Source organism: Gordionus sp. m RMFG-2023, chromosome 1 (assembly GCF_954871325.1).
Source record: "Gordionus sp. m RMFG-2023 chromosome 1, tfGorSpeb1-WG-v2, whole genome shotgun sequence".
In the NCBI taxonomy this organism is placed as follows: domain Eukaryota; kingdom Metazoa; phylum Nematomorpha; class Gordioida; order Chordodea; family Parachordodidae; genus Gordionus; species Gordionus sp. m RMFG-2023.
The window spans coordinates 63,945,862-63,969,547 of record NC_088775.1 but is presented as its reverse complement, the minus strand read 5'-3'; the positions used below and the strand labels follow the sequence as shown (position 1 = coordinate 63,969,547).

Here is a 23,686-nt window from a genome sequence, read left to right as displayed (position 1 = left end):
CTTCCCACTTGTCATTACACCTGTTGCTTGTGCAACCCAGCCTCTTGAACACTGAGGGTCGCCTCTTGCCTCACCATGAAAAATTGTTGGTCCCATAACCTTGCTTCCAATATTAGACAATCTGCACCCCCCCCCCACTTTAACTAATTCCTGAATTCAGACTTGGTACAACCTCACTCTCTTATCACACTCCTTCAATTTTTAAACCCTCAGCCTCGGCGCAAAATTTCTATAAGTGTTGTTCACACCTAAAATAAAATCTCCTACAACTAGATTTTGCTGCTCAATACATTAATCCCCCTCGATGTCACCTTAACATTGTTCACTATACATCGATCACATCTACCCTCACTAACTAATAATCCACTGCACTTTTACCAGTAACCGATTTGTACTCCACCAACTTCTTTGATTCTTTCTTAAGCAGGGTCAAACCATTCGATAGCTTCGCCAAAATCGAGAATTATTACCCTTCAGGATTCCTCGAGCTGTCACATGCGCTCCTTCATTTCTTTGACTGTTCACTCCCACATGTCCCTCCTTTCAATCACCAGGCAAAAAACATTTCGTAGTATTCATACAATAGTCTATCCCAACATGTATAATTTTCTTGCACACTTACCTCCCATTATCTATCTACTTTTCTTTCTCTTCGTCACTTGCCTCCAGTAGACTATCCCAAAAAATATCATTCCTAGTCTTTTTACCTATATTATTTTGTACATTAGTTTTATTGCAACAAATACACCAACTCCAGCTCTGCCATCATTACTTCCTTGCCATAAAAACTACATTCATTTGTTCTGCCAATCATTCTTATACCATAACCTTTCAATATCTTTTCTTTTGTGCACAACATACATCTACACTCCTTCTGTTCAGTTCGTCCACCACTTTTCCCTTCGTCGTTCCTAGCATTCCATGTGGCAACCCTTATTATATTACTACGCCGAATTCCACATAGTGTCATATCGTTTATGGCCGTTATAGGTCTCGTTATCACCAATTGTGGTTCCACTGAATTCTTCTAAGTTCTTTTTATCCTTGGTAGGGGAGGTTCCCAAGGTACCTTGGATTATATATCTCCAATATTTGGTTTCAATCTTTGTAAAAAATTTACAATGATATGCCCATCGCAGCAACTTTTTTTGGTGGATTTTACTTTTTATCGTGGAGATGGTGATTATGTTATAACCCCGACCACAGGGATTTTGAATATCCTTACTCCCTCGTCACGTTGAGGCTGAGGGTAAAATTGACTGATTTTCGAACGTTTTTTTTTCCTATGAATAAGATCATTTTTTTATTAATTTATTCTAAAGGAAAATGAGGAAAGAAACATTAATTATGTTAGGATTCAACCAGTGGGTGCCACCATACAAAGGACAGTTATTAGAAGAAACCCTCCTTTGGCTAATTTTGCATTGAATAATACTGGTCCCACTTCCAATGCCAATTTAGGTATATTGATCAAAATATCTTACAATGTTTTATATTATACATATATTTATCAAATGCCACCCATGCCACTGTCTGACAATACTTACTTATACAGTCGATTTTTTTTAAATCTAGTATTAATCTCTAAATTATATATATAAACATGACTAATTTTACAGACTTTTTTGTGTTATCCCATTCCCAATAACAATTAAAAAGAGAGGGGAAGTGAAATAAATAAAAATTTAAAAAATTAGAATGTGAGCCATTGGTATCGGTAAAAATGATCTTCTTCGAATTTATATTATTTTATTATAAAAATATGGTACAAATTTAACGTTAATTATATTTTTTAAAGGGTTTCAAGAGTTTGACGACTAGTGTTATCAAACGGCTCGATTTTTTTAAAATGGCTAACCCAATATCTTCCAAAAAATATCAACCTTGTAGATTTTGATCATAAATGGCTGAATGATTTGGACAACTATTAACGAAATCTTGAGGCTTACGTAATATTATTTTCGCTAAAATCCTAATTTTTAGTTGGCTGAATCGAGCTGTTTAACAACACTAGTGACGAACGTTATATATTAATTCTTTATTAACTAAAATCCAGATTGCGTCAAAAAAGCGGGTCTGGGTTAGATTTCAAGAGTAAATAATTTAAAAAACTATCTCTCAGGGTATGTGAGTCATAAAGAAATATACCGACTCTTCATTAATAAAATATAAATTTTTTTGTTCATTTAATTATTCTACTCTATATATTTCGTATTCATAATTTACTGGCAAAAAATTTTTAAATTAATATATATTTAATATAAATGCTTTATTTAATCGAACAATCATAACAAGTTCCATAATATTCTCTTTAAGATTTTTATAACCAAAGACACTTTCAAGCTGACCTAAATTTAATTAATGTATGTACTCGTAGCATTTCTAGATCATGTATTCAGGATATAGAAGAATTTTTCTCCCAGTATTTTAAAATATTTTCACCTTTATTATTCTGACATGTACAAACTTTTCTATGATAGGGATTCGTTCTTCCTTCTTTTTACTTCCTCCTTCTAAAAGTACATTTTTACATCTTAAGCTGTATCTTTATTAATATCATAATCAAATTATCAAATAAGATATGGGCTACAATATTTTTAAAATAATTGAGTGATGTTTATCTCATAATTCTTAAGATAATCTTTAGCCATCTATTTTAGCTCATTACATAACATAACTTGATAGCGAGGGCCTAAATATAAAGAAATATATAGTACATTGTTTTGTAAATAGGTCTCTCGAATTTCATGTGTTTCAATATTTCATATGAAAAACTTGTTTATTTCTAAATCCTATCGCTTATTAACTCATATGCCATAAAAATCAGACAGGCGCATTTGTTCTGACTGATGTCTTAGTGTTGATATTTTTAAAAATGCAAATATTTTAGTAATATCACTTTCTATATGACATAATGTTTACTTATAAAATCTAACTTAATCAACATTCCATAAACTAAAGACGATAGAGTTATGAATACTGTCATTGACATTTTCATTGATTTCATATTAATATTCTAATAATCATCGGAATTAGTTAATTTTACAACTTCCCGGGCTATATCAATAATAGTTTTAGCATCATTATTTTTCAAGGCATCGTTAATAACTGACTGGTGAGTATAGGCTGCGCACCTGATGTAATATGATATTCGTGAGTAAATCCCTTATCTTTCCAGCTTAATTTCTCCTTCATTTATTATATCATAATTATCAACATCCTACTCTTCAACTGACTATTCATTTAATAGATTGGTGATTTTATAAGAATACCCATTCTCTATAGTAATTGTATAAACATGTCTTTTAGTTTATTCTATGTTTTTAATATTATTCTTATGTATTCAGAAGTCGCACTCCTTTTTACTATATTAATTTCTTTTACATGCTTTATATTTATTCCTAGAATATTTCTTCCTAATCTTTTGGTTGAATCAATCTTTAAAACAAATTTATTTATTACTTGTTTCACTTTTTATTTTAGCTATGATTTTAAATACTCAGCGAAGCTTAAAAATCTCAAAATAATAATAATCTGAACCTAGCAAAAAAAATCCCGGGCTTTTTCAAATTCGACTTCTGCAGTTCACTGACAACAAAATAAATAATATCATAAATATTATATTCAAATCTGATTAGATGTATAAAAATATACAATTCATAACACCTTCGTTCATCTTCTGTGGATAGCGTTGTCACCTGTCCTCCTTTTAGATTAAATGTTTTCTGTCTTCCATATCAGATAATTTTTCTCAAAAATGCAAATTTTAAGTACCACATTTACAAAAAGAATATTTTTTATATTCATTGAATATAGGAAAGACAGACAACTAAAAGTAAATTTTGATAATATTTTATTTTTATTCAAATTTTGGGAATTATTTTGGTTGTCTTAAATCCATATGAAGTTGAATGTTAAAAAACAAAAATTAAGTGTTAGGAATTCCAACATTGTTTAAGAAAATAATGTTCTAATTCACATTTTAAAAAGGTCATGACCCTTCATAATCTCGATATATTCATATTTTATTATATATAATATTTTAAAATAAATCTGATTTATTTTTCATTAAACAACTTCTAAAAGTAAATCCTTCAGCACTTACTCCCGGAGAAAGGTGAAAGTTTGGTAGACTATTTAAAATAGATTCTTCATTATGAGCATTCATTTTATCTTTTTAAAGATAGATACGCCTTTGAAACCCTTTTTATGTGGAATTGAAATTTAACTCTAAAATATTATCTAAAGTTGTAACATTTTTTGTGAATTTAAAAGAATGCGGTTAAACTTAAAGCAAATAAATAAAAAATTTGATCTAACAATAACCTTGCCGATACTCAAAAATAAATAATACCTAAAAATGAACTTTATTATTCATGTTGACACAAAATATAAACCTTAAATTCATAAATTTATTTTTTTTCACCAAGGCCAACCTCCTCATTCAACGAATGTTCTAGTATCATCTCAAGCCTCTAACTTAGCTTTTCCGCCAGGAATGGATATGCTTCCAGGATTGCAAAACATGATTTCATCTGTCCTAGAAAGATTCGTAAAAAACTTTTAAAATATAATTATTACGATCATATGATATTACTTCGTCAATCAAGTAGAACATATTATAATTTGATCCATAAGATTTTTTCATTGCTTAGTTTAGAATTCTTGATTTCTAAAATATTACAATTAAAGTATGAAGTAGAGATAGGGGCTATACTGCAGGTGTTTTGCTCTTTTACGATAAAATTTTGTTATTATTTTAGAATATAATTTTAAAAAACCTGGCATCCTACCTTTTTTAGTATGGGCACTCTTAAGATGTACGTAAAAGTCGTGCTTCTTACTTTTTGCCAATGCTCTAAATGTTACTTCTAAAAGAAATGTGTTACCTTGTGAAAAAAGAACGCGTTATACTTAAAATAATACTAAGTGTTTTATATAAATTTTCTTTTTATTTATTTCCCATAGATAATAAAATTATACAAAAATAATATCTTAATAAGACAAGCTCTTTTTGTAATAATTTTTTATTTATTTTTAACCACAATTGATTTTCAAGATTTTGATTAGATAAAAGACCAATATTATATTTAATAAGCAAAAATTTTAATGGGGTGGGGGGTATTATTTAAAGAATGATTTTTATTTTCAAAAAAACTTATTAGATTCATCATTCAGGTCCTCGTTAGAATTTATTCTGAATTTATATTTTTACCTTAATATGTTTTTTTAGATTTGAGTTACTTGAGGTTAAAATATTTGAAATCGGGCACAATCTACACTTTCAAAGTGTAGACTTAATGCCCTTAATTTTTTATATTTATAAAAAAATTTCATATTGACATATTGGGGTCAGGACAGAGTTAAATCATCTGAAATAATAAGTATTATGGACATATTCTTTATAGAATAAATTATAATAGTAGAGAATATAAATTGACATACATTGATTAATTATATTAATAATCTTGGCTGTATAAAATTTAACAATCAAAATGTAAAATAAAATAGAAATGAAGAACTTGGTTGATTTGAATTAAAAACTCGGCTTACATTATTTATAAAATTTAAAGAAAATAAAATGTTAAAGTAGCATTTCCTGTTACCATTACTTAAAATTAAGTGTTACTCGTTACCTTTTGAAACAAGAAACGAATGGCGTTCGTTTTCTTCAAAAAAGGTACTGTTAGTAACGAAGTTTTTGCAGAGATAGCAAATATAAAATTTACTTACATATTATAAATATTTTTTAAAAAAATGAATCTCTCCAAATGGGTACACATAAAATAGGTAATTTCTTACCCAGCTTAAATGTCCATTCAGATTTTTTACACTTTATCCAGTCTTCGCGTTTTTTTACTATGGTTATAACTAGAGATGTAAGGGAAATTTCATATTTTCCCGTAATATAAATATAATATTTTATTGCAATAATTATGATTTATAATTTAATTTATTATATCATTTTTTTTCCTCGTAAGTCTTTAATTGAATGCTTTGGATGTTCACATGGCTTGAATCTGCTTATTAAAGATTTATGCCAAATACCTTTTATTGAAAAGATACCAAAACACCAAAAAAATAATAAATATATATAATTTAATGGTATTCTATTGGTAACTTTTAAAGAAAGGCAAATATTTAAAGGGTATAAATCTTCCTTAAAAATTCCAAGTCCGACAGGATGGAGAGGTTTTATTATAATCTTGCAAAGTGTTTTGAAAAATAAGGAAGGTTTGTAAGAAATATTTCAAGTTTATATATAGACAAACAAAGAAGGCGTATTATATTGGAAATTTACTGTCTGTACTACTTTTTTGGAATTTATTATTACAAAATTATAATTGGAGGATCCCTATTAAAATTAGGAGTATTCGGTTCTATTATCTGACGTACCGGAAATATTTTGGGATATAAAAGATAAACTCAATTCATCAACTTTTATTTTTAATGAAAATGATTTAAAAAGTGTTAAGATGCATATTAATAAACGAAAGAAATTTTGTTGCCGAAAATATCTTTAAGCAACAAATCTTCTGGATCCTAAATATTAAAGTGTGAAATTAACATACTGCGAATTAACAGTAGCTTTAAATTTAATAATTATTTCAGGCCAAAATTGCGATATTGGATTAATTATGGGTAATTTAGCAGAATATCATTCAAAACAAGGTTTCTATAAATGTGCTAGTTTATGGGAGAGCTCAATACATACCAAACCACTCATATGGTGGAAAGGATTGTGTATAAATCAACCCCTTTGTCAAGTGGCAGTAAGATGCGATACCACCCTCAAGTGTATTGTCAGAAAGTGTCTGGTCAGAGCATTTGGAAAATAGAATAAAAAATGTAAGAGTCGAAAAATTAATATCAATCAGGCGTAGCATACATTTAAAGGATCACAGCATCATGTTCAGGATATCATCAAAAGAGTTCAACGTTTTATCAATATAAAGTGATAATTATGATATTTCAATTACATCCCATGAAGATACTGATGCTATTTCACTAGCATCCCATGAATTTTAAATTTAATTTATGATACATGCTTCTTGTAATTAATAAATAATCAAAAAAATGAAATGTTTACAGTGTATTTTAAATTATTTTTTTTCTTAGTTTCCCAAATTTAATAGAGTTATTCAATAAAAAAATTGAAATATTAAAATGTATATTGTGGTTATTTTTTAATTTTTCTTTTTTTCCCCAATTTTCCTGGGAAATTTACATCTTCTAGTTATAATTTTTGCCTCACATTATACTATTCCAATCTCTTTTTTTTAGATTTTAATAATTATATCAAATGAGTTTATTTGCTAACCCATTATCAAATGCTGATAGTGACATTGAAATGTTATATAATGATCTAAAATTTCTTTGTGTCGACATAAGCTTAATCCTCAGTTATTTTTATGCCTAACCTTTATATCTGGACAAAAAGGTAAAAGCATAGAAATAATCACAGCATCTCCATAAGAATAAAATATATAATTATAAGAATTGGAATTTTATAATGTGCGGCAAAAGTTATAAACATAGTTAAAAAAACTCAAAGATTGGATAAAGTGTGCTACGAATTGAAGATCCACAAATTGTTTGATCTGGCCTGTTAAAAAATTTTTAAAAGTTACTTTCAAAAAGCCAGCTCGGCTCCTTAAAATTTTACAGCCCGAATTTTTTAATTTTCTTGCCTTCACATTTTTAATATAAATATCGGGCTTGCAGAGGTAACATTTGCACGGGCCAGCCCTAATTGTATTTTTTAAAAAAATTTTCACCCGGATTTCTTTGAAAAAAAATTCGGTTTGGATATAAAAAAATTTCTACAAGTTGAAATGTGTATTTATTTTAAATACTAAGTGTATTTTTGTTGAATCTAATTTGATTGAATATTACCTAAAATAATGATTAGTTGAATAATTAATTTGAATAATATTTTACTAAAAATATTTTCTAATCGAAAAAAATGAAAAAAGGAAATATGATAAGTAAATGTGTGATATATTGTTCTATGATGCACAATTTTTAAATACATTTAATTTTTATAGATAATAATGGCAAGTTAAATTATTTGACCCGGCAGAGATAATTAAAAAAAATACTGCCCGCCCGTGTACCAGGGCTTAGGGCCGAGCCTGAATGTCTCTGATATATACATATATGTATCTAATTTTTTTTAATGTCAATTAAGGCTCTTATATCTCTCCTCTATGGCTATCTATATCTCCAACAACAGTTTTATAAATCGCGTAAATAACTTGTTAATTTATTATAATTTATAGATTTAGTATTTTGTCAGACAGCTCTTAAAATACAAAGAAATAAACATGTAATTACCATCAAAATATTAGCTTATTCAAAAAAATATAAAAATTTTACAAAAAATCTGAAATTATCTATGCTCTGTTTTATTTTTTATATATAAATGGTCAACCCCGTCCTGCCAGAAAATTTTTTAAGGATTAAAGCCCGTTTTAATTTTTTTAAAAAAATTCCGGGCTCGCATTTCTAGTGGACCGGGCTTTGTAGATCTTTACTAGAAATCATCCATTTTCTATATGCCCATCTTATAAAGGTTAATTTTTTGAAATATTTATCATTTGTATTTTTCTTAATAAAAATTTTAGGTGTTAAATTTTATATTTGTCATCTTCCAGTGTTATTTTTAAATAGTAAAAGGCATGATTTTTACTTACACCTTAATAACGCCCATAGATGCTCGGGTTTCTTTATTTTGTAGTCTAATAATAAGGCTATCCAATTAAATTTTATCCTCTAAAATAAAATTGAAATTATCTCGTAAAAGAGCAAAATACCTACCGTATACAGTCTCACTTATTGTGATACTGTGTTCAATATTATTTTGTGCCGAATGGTAAACTTAGTGATATGGAGCTATATTTAATATTATAGTTTAAAATTAATAATCAGCATTATAAAAAAATATATCATTTTGTTATTCGTGATACTTAATTATAAAATTATTAACGAAAATGAAATGTATATGATTCTGGTTCTAAAGAGGTTTTAGATTTATCATAATTTATTTAAACTATTGCGTATAAGACATGTTTAAATGATTTTTTATTAAATCATCACCATATAAAAATAAAATAGAATTATATTTAATCGATTTATTTTTCTTATAATTAAAATATCATTTAAAATGTTTTCATATAATTTTGTATTTAGTGGTGAATTAAGAACTCAACAACCTCCTTTTTTAGTTATAACCACTTCTTAGGTTCTGGTTCTACCTTGTACTTCATACCATGTATCTCATTCTATGTTTCATAAATTATATAATAAATATTTTATAAATAAATTTTGGACCAATTGTTTGTTACGTAATTAAAGCAACAATCTATTTTTCGATTCAAGTGTCAATTTTGGACACGTGATCTATTCTTTTTATTATAGCTTATTTTAAAGATTACTATTTTTTATAAAATATTTTTCTCAATATCAAAATAGATAAGATATTTGGCATATCTCAAAATATTAAAATTTGATAAATAAAAGGTAAAAATATATGTTTATATTTATGAAATTATTTTATATACAGGATTTGCCGATTTTTCGCATAGAAGCTCTTATTATGATAGCACAAAATACTTAACATTTTTTATTTTGTTGACATTTTATTTACACCATATAAAAAAATGTCAATTTTTGTGCCTGTTTAATTGAATCTAGATATTTAAAATGATTATAGAGCATAAATTTTAAATTAGATTGGTAAAAACTCCTCATCAGAAGTGTCACTTAAATTAGAATCTTCCTTCATAATTCTAAAAATATAAACTCAAATAAAACATTTTAATTGCATAATGGGGATTTAAAATCACATATGATTATTACAAAATATAATTATCAAAAATAATAAATATATATAAACTAATTTCAAAAACATTTATTTTTACCTTTTGTTTATCTAATTTTCAGTTATCTTTTATTGATGTGTGAAAAATTGAGAAAATAATTTGTAAAAAAAATATTTTTAAAAATTTAAATAATCAATTTTATTCAACTCAGAGTCGTTAATCGATTTAGTTGACGAACTTAGTTAACAACTCGAGTCGTATGAACCGAGAACGTGTAGTTCATAATTACCTTAATTAAAAATAATCATTAACTTTTATTTTCATTTAGTTATAAATAATATGGGAAGACTCGCCTAGCTAATTTTTCGGTAAAACCGTTTTTCTGTATAAATCAAAACCTTGATTTTTATTGTGATCTCTATTCGTAATTGAGAATTAAAATCTAAATAATTTAGAATTACCACCATTTGTATCGAGAATATAGATCGTTGCTTCATTGCATACCAACCAATTGATCATTTTATTTATAAGATATTTATTTCATAAGTTGTGGAACGTGGAATGAAATACAAGGTTAAAAAATTTATTACGGGGTACTAATTGATTCAGTTAGGTGTTTGAATCTTTTAATAACTTGATACAAATTGATTAATTATATCATCGAAAACCTAAATTAGAGTTCATTTTTTTTATTTTTTGGATTTCATTCTCATTGAATAAAATAATTATTTTTGCCATTTAAGTATTTTACCTATAATCATGGATAGAACCAAAAATAATTAAAGTCCTATAGAGTCTTATTGGATATCCCAAAGAAATATACTATTTCAGTGGATTAGCGTCCACTTTTAGGCAGTAATTTACCTATAGACAAGGCCCGCAAGATTTTAAAGGAATGGCAATAGAGGAGACCGGGGTAAAACGATTGGTATTTTACATTTTTACCAAAATATTTTGAAATATTAACATAACAGAACAAATCTTACCTAAGATATCTTAGAAGCTGTGATTAATTATGAGAAATATGCTATTTTCGCCATTTTACAGAGTAAAGTGGTTAAAATAAAACAGAACATAACTATATTGTTTGATTGAACATAATATTGCAATTTTGACATCTATTCATCACTTTTAAATATAAACTTATAGTAAATTACTGAAATGTTAAAAATTATATCAAAAATAACACATTTTGAGTGTGCCCATTTTAGGCCATCGTACATTTCAACTAATCTTCCTCTTTTCGACTGTTCTTAAAATTTTATTCCAAATAACACAGAAATTATTTATTTGCTTAAAGATATCTTTTTATATAGTGTAGTCATTAATATTTAAAAATTATATCTTTACAGATTAAATCAGATATAACATTTTAACCGTTTTATCCACAACTTTACTCCAAGGTGATATATATTGTACAAATAATTATTACGTGTCTAGTTAAGCTATAAACTTACGATAAATTTTATTTTATGGCTTCAAGTAACATGTATGCAAATTTTTAAATTACGAGCCTTACTAAAAACAAAAAAAAACTAGAAGATTATTTTTATAATTTTGGGGTAAAAAACGTTTTTTGGGGGGAAGATATGTCAAACAGGTAAAGTTTTTCAAAAGATGAATATAGGTAGAGAATTAGACATAAAAATAACAAATTTAAACTTTTTATGCTCAATGGATAAAAAGTTATTCGCGTTTAAATTGTAACCCTGTCAATCACTTTACCCCAGTATTCCTTACCTATAAATCTGTTAAATTAGAGAGAAGGTAGAAGTGTATATAGTGGTAATTAATTATTTTCAGTACTGGCAAGAAGTTTAAAAGAAATGAGAATACAAAAATAAGTAGGTTGTGTAAATATGATGTGTATTATTTGAATTTATTTGATTTGAAATGTCTTTTATTTATATTAGTTGTGCTTTAGTATTAATTATTCAAAAAAAGGAAAAGTGGCAAACAAAGAAGAAAAATTCCCAAAAGGAAAGGAAAATCGTTAGTTTCTTGTCAATATTTATTTTATTTTCCTATTTTATTTCTATATTTTGCAATTTTTTCTTATCTTTTCTCATTTTTTTTTTCTTTTCATTTTGGAACATTCTTTTTTGTAATTATTTTTAATTTTCACTTTTTTTTTATTTCTCATTGGTAGACAATTTTTTTATTACAATTTTTAGCATATCAAATTATTTAATTACAATTGCTGAATTAAATTAATCATTTGGGTATAATGTACCTTTTTAAAATTAAATAAATTTGAACTATAATACCAAATATTTAAATTAATAAAATATAAAATACATAAATTCTTATTTTAATGTTTATCCAAAAAACATTCAATACTTTTGAGCAAGTAAATAATTTTTTGTAATTATTTTTAAAACGATTTGACCAAAAAACGAGATTTTTCTAACAAACATCTTTAAAAAGAACAAAACTTCGCAAAAATAGATAACTATCATGATAATAGTTGTTTAAAATTTTAGAGTGCTAGCTCACCCAGCTCCAAAGATATACGCCTTCAAAGTCGAAAATCGAGCAATAAGTGATTTCATTAAATCTTGTTTTTTTTAAATACTTAAGATAGCGTTACAAATTATATATCATTTTATATCCCTTTTGGAAAATATCGTAAAAAATTAAAAAAATTTCAAGTGTTTTCTTATTTCCGTTAAAAATAAAAAAATAACTTTGTTAGGAAGGGATTTTTTTTGGATGTTGATATTCCCTAAAAATGTTTATTATCTATTTTTTTATTATTGGATGTCTTGATCATTTTAAATATATATATTACTAGGTGACATCAAGCATGATTAAAATATCCAAAGGTCTATTAGCAATAGGCCAATCATTATGTCACTTATATTTGATAAATATGGAATACATTGAGGATATAACTAATGAAGAGCCCGAACCACCCCCATTCAGTTCAACTTTGAACATAATATGTGTCTAGTAGAATTGGGCCAATCCCCAATACAAATATCCGCAAGAAAAACTTTAAAAAAATAACACGAAAGGGTCATTTCATGTCAAATGAGCAAAAAAAATGAGATTATTGGCCCACCCCCTTCGATTTTTTTAAAATTTGGTAAGCAAAAAAGGTTAGTGTAGTTAAGAAATAGCCAAAATTTTAGCCTCGTAATATTTATATTGTTGGAGATATTAGGGTTCAAAGTGGCAAAAATGACGTATTTTTACCATTATTTGCCTTCATTCAATTAAGTATATCTTAAAAACTATCTAATTGTAAATAACAAATTTGATATCAAAATTACGTACAAAGATTCCACTTTTAGAAAAAATTAAAAAAAAAATTCAATTTCCGGCCATTTTATTTAATATATAAGAACTAAAAACGATTTTTTGAAGACCTTCAATTTCTTAAAAAAATTTAGTAGATATTACTAAACTCTTCCTTTATATTTATAGAAAAAATTGGTTTATGACGCGGCCATCTTCATTCTCAAAATCGATAAAAATGTTTAGAAAAGTGTATAAATATTTTCCCAAAAGGGCCCATCTTTGAATAAAATTATATTTAAATCAGTTTTTAATGGTTTCTCTTGAACAATTTGATATAATTTAAAGGATTATTCATCTTGTAAATGAAAATAACAATAAATCGGGCTTTCATTCAATTATAGAAATTGTCTATCGATAAAATAAATTCAATTTATTACTTTATTTATAATTTATTATAAAAATTTTTGCCTATATAACATATGTTAATAAAATATATTCAACCAAGTTTATACTTCTTATACTTTCATCATATGATAAATATTCAATAGTGCTTTCTATTTTACTTTTAAATTGATGTAGACCTGTGGGAATCACGGTGTGAATTTTCTGTGTTCCAGGTATACGTCTAGTTTTTGAAAATCTTTCCCTGAGTAATAGTTCCTAGTAATCATAATTTTTTGAGTCATATATTCAAAATATATTACATTAATATTTTCTTTAGCGAGCTCGTACAATTCATATGATGTGGTTATTTGCTTTGAGTAAGGATACGTCTAGTTTTTGAAAATCTTTCCCTGAGTAATAGTTCCTAGTAATCATAATTTTTTGAGTCATATATTCAAAATATATTACATTAATATTTTCTTTAGCGAGCTCGTACAATTCATATGATGTGGTTATTTGCTTTGAGTAAGGCCTTTGTAAACTAGCTCTAGCGGCTAATCTTTTAACAGTGCCACCAATCCCATCACAAACACTTTTCCCGTGTGCTGCAGAAAAATGTCATTCCGCCTGTACCCCGAAATCCAGGCAAATATTAATAAAATTTTTACGATTTTTATATTGTACAGCGGATCGGAAAAATAAAAATTTTATTTGGTTTGCAAATTTTATTAATTAAAAAATTTACCAATGTTTTTCCGAAATAATGTACTTCTATTGTATTGTGTTGCAAAGATTCGGATATCATTACATTTAGCAGAAATGTTAAGGAGCGGCCCCCATACAGGAGCGGCGCTTTAGGAATGCCGCTACATTTTTCAAAACACCTGAAGCGCCCCTCCTTTTTAAAATTGAGGGGCTGGAGCTAGCTCCTTTCAAAAATGTAGTAGCGAAGGTGCGAGCTAGCTCTATTTGAGAAGGTAGGAGCTCGAGCTAGCTACTTTTAAAAAGGAGTTAACAACTCAGTAATTTAGGCAACAAATATTGGCAAAATTATCTTTATAATATATAACAAAAGGAAAAGGGTGAACAGTGGATTGAGCCCTATTCCAATGATAACTTATAATCCTGAAGTATAAAGCTATAGTTTTCTGAAAAATCACATAAAATTAAATATTGGCCTTAATCTAAGTTCAATTTTAGATTGTTTTGATACAACGATTGTTGCGTTGAAATAAAAGAATGGGGTAATAAAGATTCTATTTTTTCAAAAAAGGCTGATAAATTCATCTACTGGCTTGGTTATTGTTTCAAGAGTGGTTCTATCCACAGATAGCCATTGTTTGTATGTTATAAATTCGATGTCCTTAGAACGAAACAATATTTCTATTTGATCGCATAAATTTGTTGACCCTGGACAATTATCACTTTTGCCCATATAACAGGATGGTTGAAGCGGATTACAAATTATTAAGGGTAAAATATGTTTGTATGTTTAAAAGGGCAACATATCATCTTTGGTTAAATTGGGTAAATTTGATCCAATGATCATTAATTTAAAATTTTGGTGGTAGCTGCAAACACATACATTATATGTACCACTACCGCCAACGAGTATACAAATTTTTGGGCAAATGCTTGCAAATTTCGAAAAACCAATTTTAACATTAGGCCTCATTTCTTTAAAAAATATATAAATTTCTTTCAAATTATCTAAAATTAATCTCTTTTGTATGGTATCCTTTTTTGCGTCATCGGTCAAAATTGAAACGCAATCTTTCATGCCTGGCATGATTCTGCTTATTTCGTCCATACAATAAAATTCTTGTACAATTTTAACTATATATTCGTCTATAGGTTTTCCAGGCGCTATCAATAATTTAGCTTGTCTTGCCATGTATTTTGTTGTATTAAATTCATTCAGGTAGTATCGTCAAATTTTATATTTATCAGTTTTAGATAAGAGTGCGATTTTTTTTAATATTGCTTAGAATATCATCAAGCGATAGTAGCTGGCTCAATCGCATTTATATCTAAATGAGATTCTATAGTTTTTTATTTTGTTATTTTTTTAAATTTGATATCTTTTTTCTATCAATGATATATTAAATGATTCAATAGCTGGGTTCACTTCGGTATAATGAATATTACGGTCTATAAATGCGTCATTTGACTTACGAGCTGTTCCGAGTTATTTATCACATATCTTATCATCTGAGTGAAGTGACATCCAAGATTGTACATTTCTAAGATTTGTAGTTACATTATTATATTTCGGTATTTTAAAATGGTTACAGCATCTAGTTTTTCGAATAAGATTTTTGTTCATTTTAATGAAATTCTATATGATAAAAAATATTAATTTATAAAATATCACCGAATATCTAATAATTACAGGTGTACCGATATCACCTTAGATAACAATATATCAATATAAAAAATAAAACATTATTTTATAAAAACGGAGGTGGGACTACAAGTTCCCAAAAAACATGAATAGTTATTTAAAATAGTTATTTGTAGGTTTTGTTTTAAAAAATAGTATTCTTTTGGTTCTGATGTAAGGGCTCTTATCTTATCGCCTATATTTTTTAAGAATTTGTTCCGCTGGGAAGAGATAACGATCGGTGTAAAAATATAATTTGTGAATTTGGAATCACCTTTAGGAGGCTAATCCGATACGATATTGCAGATATAATATTGTTATAGGTCAAATAACCGATATCACTAATCTGATTTTGCTCGCTCTACATATTATATATTTTATCTTAATTTAAAACAAATAATTATAAAATTTAAATTAACCTAGTATTTTAGGGCTATTTATTCAATTATATTAATATATATAAAATTTAGTAAAAATGTGGTATAATCTTTTTTTTTGTTCCAAAAACTTTATTTTGATGTAGAAAGTAGTATCCCATCTACTATCATGATCAATGTAACTTGTTAATTTTTGAAAATATTATTGATTTAGTTTTAAAACCAAAAATATCCTTATAAACATATTATTAATTATTATTCATTTAGTTATCACTTCAATTATATAAGAATATTCTTAACTTGATAAATATATTTTCTTAAATATCAAAAAATTAAATATATCGAAAAAAATAAAAAAATCGACCCTATATCCGATGAAAAATATTGGTACATTCTTACTAATAATTTTTTTTACCTTTGATATTATAAGAATAATTAGAATTTATTATAGTTTTTTAAAATACTAAGAAATCAATTAAAAAATGAATTAATATAGTGAGCATGTGTTATTGAATGATTAATCAATTAAATTTTTATTTATTGAAACACTCATTTATTTTTATTCCTATATACAAGTAAGGCTATTCCGATTTTAGAAAATCCGATCCAATTGTTTTGGGTTGTTGATGATAATAGGGTAAGGTAATTCCATACCAAATCGATAATTTTTCGGCCCGACCTTTTTAATTTCGATAATATTTTGTATGCTAAGAGAATATCATTTGAAAGCATCGAATCCAAAATTTTAGCCTCCTAGTACTCATAGTTCCTGAGATATCAATGGTCAAAAGTGCCAAAAATGACCTTTTTTCGAAAAATACGATTTTTTGAAATTGGATAAGTTAAAAAATAATGATTTTAAAAATATAAGTTATATGTCATTTTGTAACTCTAGCCTTTTATTAAATATTAATGATTTTTTTTGAAATAATATTGTTGCGGTTTTTATTTATTATAAATTTTAAACATAAAAATTCCAGGTGTTTCGCTTTCCAAATTTTTTTGAATTTAATATTTTCTTATTCTCTAACCTTATATCTATTTATAAAAAAAAATTAAACTTGGGACAGCCATGGGTTTTTTAGTTATTACGATTTAAAAAATAAATATTTTTACAAAAATAGATGGCGCTCCTTTATAAAATAACGTGTTTTGTTGTAATTATTATTTTTTTAAACTTTTTTTCATTTTTAAACATAAATAATAAGATTTCCAGCAACTATCAAGAAAAAATATTATATAGATCGTTTGATAGGCTTACTTATTATTAATGCTATATTGATAACTTGTAAAAATTAGTTTTTATAATAAATGATTAAATTTCCTAAAAAGATAGTTAAGATTCCGATATCTCCTACAAGAAAATATAATAATTAATTGTTAAAAGATAAAAGCAAATTTCCATGCACCTGTCCTCTTATATTAATTTTTATTTTACAAATATTTTGATATTAATTATTTTTCTTTTTAAAATTATTTATAATGTATAAATATAAATGCGTTAAATCCTTTTAAAGAATCTAAACACTTTAATTATAAAAAGAACCTGCGTATAGTCATGACGTGGATGACACAATATCCAAACATTGAGGCGGAACACTATATTTGTGATAAATGTCGCAAACGATTATCACAAAAAAATGTTGAAAATATAAATTCTGATAGCGAATATGTAAATAACAGCATAACATCGATAGATAAAATCAATATAACTTTAAATGAATATGGAATATCTCCTATCAAGAAAAAAATACTATCCAAAAAAAAGGTAGCAAAAATATCAAAAGCTATTTCAGATATAATAATTAACAATCCAGAATCAGATACAAAAGATAATAACGATATACTCAATAACATGAAATTTCAATATCCTAATTTATCTAAAAATCAATTGCTGACTATTCTGCCTCCTAATTGGAGCGCAAATAAAATAAAAACGACATTCAACGCTACATATCATATGACATATAATCCCAATCATTTTCAAAGAAAAGGGAATTCTTTTAACTCGAAATAGAAAGCCTGCTATCTCAATCAAAAAACAGTTGATATTGTTAAAAGAATTTTTTGCAGTTATGTAGTAGGGATTACCAGGAAAAAAAGATTGCATATCTATCATTGAAAAGGGGGAACGAGTAAATGCTCAAAAAATAGTTCTTAATAAATTAAAAGAATTATATAATCATTATAAGGCTAGTAATTCAAACATAACAATTGGATTTTCCAAATTTGCTAGCTTATAGCTGGGGCTAGCGGAACACATAGTGCTACAACCTGAATATTAAACTTATGATTTTAGGCTGTGAATTAGCAACATTGACTAAAAATGGTGAGGATACATTAACAACTTATAGAGATGTTATAGGCAGAATGATTTGCAATCCCCCGTTACCCACCTGTTATTTTGGTGACTGCAACGAATGTCCTGGCTCGGCACTCTTAAAAGAACGCATCGAAAAATTATTTATAAAAAATGATATAGCTCTTGTTACGTTTAAACAGTGGGTTTCGGTAGATAGAACAACTCTGGAGACTATTTCTCAATCTTCAGACGAATTTATTAATTATTTTTTCGATAAAATGAATATTCTCATACGCCATTCATTTATTTGTGAACAACAAAGTTCATTTCACAATAACCTTAAAAATAATTTAGAAAATAATCACTAATTATTTGTGACTTTTCAAAAAATTATTCCTTTATTGTCCAAGACCAAGTTCAGGGTTATCATTGGACAACTTCGCAAGTTACGTTGCATCTATTCTCAATTTATTATAAAATAGAAGATCAAATAAACAATCTAAGTTTTTTGGTAATATCGGAATCCTTAATTCATAATACTGTTTCATTCCATTTATTCCAATCGCAATTTGATTCATTTTTTTTAAAATAAATTCGACACTCCACCAGAAAAAAATCGCTATTTTTCTGATGGTTCAGCAGCGCAATATAAAAATAGGAAAAACTTCATCAATGTTTGCTACCATGAAATCGTTGTTGGTGTTCAAGCAAAATGGCATTTTTTTCCTACGGCACATGGTAAAAGTGCACAGAAAGGTTAGTTGCCAAGGCAAGCTTACAAAGACCTTATACTTATCAAATAATTACACCTTTACAATATTATAAATATGCGGAAGAGCATATAAAAGCTATAAATTTTTCTTATGCCACCACCAGAGTATGAGGAAGAAGAGATAAGGCTAAGTGAAAGATTTAGTAAATCTATCTCAATACCTGGGAAACAAAAAATTCATGCAGTGTTTCTGATTGGCTTATATAAACTCAACAATAAACTATTCTAATTCGCTGACATTTATTGTGGAGAATATAGTATATCCACGTGAGGATCTGTTAATCGATGAGATTAGAGGATATGTAACATGTGCATATGAAAAGATTGGTGATTAGGATTTGTACAAGAAGTGAATGCAATTAGAGATGAAGTAAAAATTAATTTTCTTCACCCTAAAGGACCAGCAAATTCTTTTGTTTATTCAGCTGCACAATATATCCTTTTCATACCAAAAAATAATATTTTAACAATAGAGCCCATCAACGGCTACTGGGCGTACATAAAATTTATCGCAAAACGAAATTATCATGACGTCAAAAAAACTAAATTTAATGAAAAACCGAAAATAGGTAATATCTTTCATGAATTTTAATTTATCTATTATATTTTCAAAATTTATAAAATAATTTTCGAAAATTAAAATTTCTTATAAAAAAAAGATTATAACCGCAGCTAAATAATCTCATTTCATGATATTAATGATAGAAAATCTTGTTATTTAAAAAAGTTTAAAAATAATAATTATATAACAAAACACGTTATTTTATAGGCGCCATCTATTTTTGAAAAAAATATTTATTTTTTGATTTTTAAATCGTAATAACTAAAAAACCCATGGCTGTCCCAAGTTTAAATTTTTTTATAAATAGATAAAAGGTTAGAGAATAAGAAAATATTTAATTCAAAAAAAAATGGAAAGCGAAACACCTGGATATTTTATGTTTAAAATTTATAACGTAAATAAAAACCGCAACAATATTATTTCAAAAAAATCTTTAATATTAATAAAAGGCCTTTAATAGAGTTACAAAATGACATATAACTTATATTTTTAAAATCATGATTTTTAACTTATCCCAATTTCAAAATTGACCATTGATATCTCAGGAACTATGAGAACTAGGGGGCTAAAATTTTGGTCGATGCTTTCAAATGAAATTCTCTCAGCATACAAAATATTATCGAAATTAAAAAGGTCGGGCCGAAAAGTTATCGATTTGGTATGGAATTACCCAATACTTTTTTATTGTATATAATTTCATAATAATAATAAATTAATATTTGTAATATTTTACTATCTTTTCCACTTCTAATTAAATTTACTCCTCATTATTTATAAGTATGTCAATGGAAACTATTATAATTCGTCATTTCATATATTATTTTTTTCGATAAAAATAATAAATACAATGTACATAATTTGAAGACACAAAAAAATTTATTATATCTTGACTTTGAAAAAATTATTTATTTTTTTTAAGCGACGATCAAATTTTAAAAATTGATCGAAACTTGGTTGAACATATTTTATTAATACTCATTAATATGTTATATGGGATATAATAATTATAAATAGTGTAATAAATTGAGTTTCTTTTATCGATAGATAATTTCTATAATTGAATGAAAGCCCCATTTAAAGTGAAGAAAATATTATAATTTATATTTACAAGATGAATAATCCTTTAAATTATATCAAATTGTTCAAAAAAAACCATTAAAAACTGATTTAAATATAATTTTATTCAAAGACGCCCCCTTTCGGAAATATATTTATACACTTTAATGAAATCATGTATTACTTGATTTTCTACTTTGAAGGCGTATATCTTTGGATCTAGTTGAGCTGGCGCTCTAAAATTTGAATTTTATTAGCATAAATAATTAACATGCCAAGTTTCTTTCATTTTTTAGATGGTCGGCCGAATCACTGGTCGATTTGAAATGTTATTACGCCTCATTTTTTATTTATGAATATTTAAATGTCAAAATGAGGTAAATATTATAATCTAAAGGATTTTAGTTTTTTTTGCCATTCATTCTATTTGTTGAGTATATATTTTAAAAATAAATTTTATTGTTTTAAATAATAAAATCATGAAGATATTGTAATAACAAGAAGAAAAAAAATAGTGAAACAAAAGCTTTAATAATTGGCGCTTTAAAAAAGGATAGTATCAAAAATATTGCATCATGTTTTAAAGTAAGCCATAAAACAGTGACAAATATAAAATACTCCTATCAGTTATGAAATAAATATAGTTTACCTAAAAGAGGCTCACGTGCTCGCAAAATCTAGAATAGGAAGAATATAAATAATTGTATAAATTTGAATTGCACTTTTATCCTTAAAATAGTTATGTGAAATAATTAAGATATGAGGTAGAAATATCAAAAAATACGGTATCAATAGTACTATCTGGATTTAAATATAGTTTTAAAGAGTATCACTAAGCACAGTTAGAGAAAATACCGAATCGAGATTTGCAGAAAATACGCGAATTGGTTTGTAGATGTAGCTTATATGAAATAAAAATTTATCTTTATCCATGATAACGGGTTTTCAATATCAATGAAGCGGTTATAAGGATATTCACAAATAAATAAAAAGGCTATTAAAAATGTTCAAGAGATAAAGACAATGAATTATACTATCATTGCTGCTCTCACGATTGCGAGAATATTCAGATTCGAGGTTCTTGATTACCCCTGCATCGCTATGCACTTTAGCAACTTTATAAATGAAATAGTAAATCATTTTGAAGAAGGTAACATGATGAATATTATTTTTGTGATGGATAATGTTCCATTTTATCATAACCATACAATTAGGGAATCTATAGAAAGAAGAGGGCATACATTGAAATACTTACCACCTTACAGTCCTTATCTTAATCCCATTGAAAATGTGTTTTTTCAATGGAAAGATTTTGTCAGAAATCAAAATCCCAATAACGTGGAGGAATTAATTCGGATCAAGGAGAGAGAGCAATATATGAGGAGAATGCAAAGAAGAAATATTGAAACCTATATTCCAAAATGGGGAAGATGGGAAATTATTAATGATTAATACAAATTTTTGTTTCTCACTATATTATACCAGGTAGAACATCAAAAAATAATTTGGACAGGACTTTATCATTTTTTTTTGACACTTTTCTTTTTTGATTGTACTTTTTCCTAAGCCTTTGGGACTTTGCCTTTTTTGAATGAGAAACCCTGTCATTTTATTAGAAATTTATTTAAAAATAAATAATGAATTGATAAAGATTTGAGATTTATATTATTCTAGGTTTAAATGTTTTAAGTTAAAAAATAGCATTTTATAATAACCATTTTTTTATTAATATTACATGAGCATAATATAAGAAATTTTTTTTAGGCTAACCCTAGATCTGGTTCTACATTCCCGGACTTAAATAACACTTCCCCCTTTTCCCAATTATTAAACACCTTCATGATGCCCCAGCAGGTCAACACTTCTAGCTTTTCTGGCCCTAGTCCTAATGTAATGAACTTTTTGGGAGCCCTTCTAGGACAGTTCATTTTGCCGAGTCAACAGACAGATCAAAGTACTGCCTCTGATAGTAGCAACATTACAAACCCATCAATATACGATTTTCTAGCCGGTTTTTCACACTTATTTCCAGAGTTTGATTTTAGCGTCGGTACACCCGTGACCTCGTCTAACCAAACTACGACTGATAATGAAGGTATATGTTTTTAATGTTTATCATATTTGGGGAAAGGTTCGAACCAGCCATATTAATTAAAATATTGTTTTGCTAAAACTTAAGTGTTTGATAAATCTCTCCACTCAAACTGCTTCCAAAAATGAACCGCCCTTCTGTTTTTTCCAACTTACTCCTAAACCTCTATTAATTAATTAATCTTCTCATAACATTACAGATCTGCATCGATATTACTATTAGTGATTTACCATTGAGGTTAATTATGTAATATGTGGAAATAAATTGCTTAGATTAGAAGAAAAAAATATGAACCGAAAACGAGATCAATTCATTTTGTCGAGAATGTGTTATATTTTTTTGCTATCTGTATTCGAAATTTTAAGGCCTAGGTATAAGCCATTTTTTCAAATCGGTGAAATCTAAATTTTTGACAAGTAATTTTTTAATATAACGGTGCATTCACATTAGTGAGCAGCAAGTAAACATGACATGATATTAAGCGATAGAGCAGATAATGTGCTGTAAGCGTCATTGCATTCATGTTAGTTGCGTCAAGCATATTTTAATATTTTTTTAAAATTTGGTATCCATTACAACTCTAAAATAAATTCTACTATATCGTTACAAGAAAAAGTAATCTGAATGTTAGAAAAGAAGAGGAAGGAGAGTTTGCACTACTTTTCCCACATGTAAAGAATTCTGAAAAGTT

The 23,686-nt window shown here is 26.9% G+C and overlaps 1 protein-coding gene across 2 annotated transcripts in view; it reads left to right on the top strand.

Annotated features, from left to right (window-relative positions):
- Positions 1-23,686, top strand: part of LOC135922794 (uncharacterized) — a 69,577-nt gene that overhangs the window by 26,025 nt on the left and 19,866 nt on the right. For both annotated transcript variants that reach the window (XM_065457271.1, XM_065457270.1), the window contains exons 16-18: positions 1,323-1,461; positions 4,431-4,552; positions 22,668-22,998. In XM_065457271.1, the coding sequence (XP_065313343.1) occupies positions 1,323-1,461; positions 4,431-4,552; positions 22,668-22,998 (592 nt within the window). The remainder of the gene's footprint in view (positions 1-1,322; positions 1,462-4,430; positions 4,553-22,667; positions 22,999-23,686) is intronic.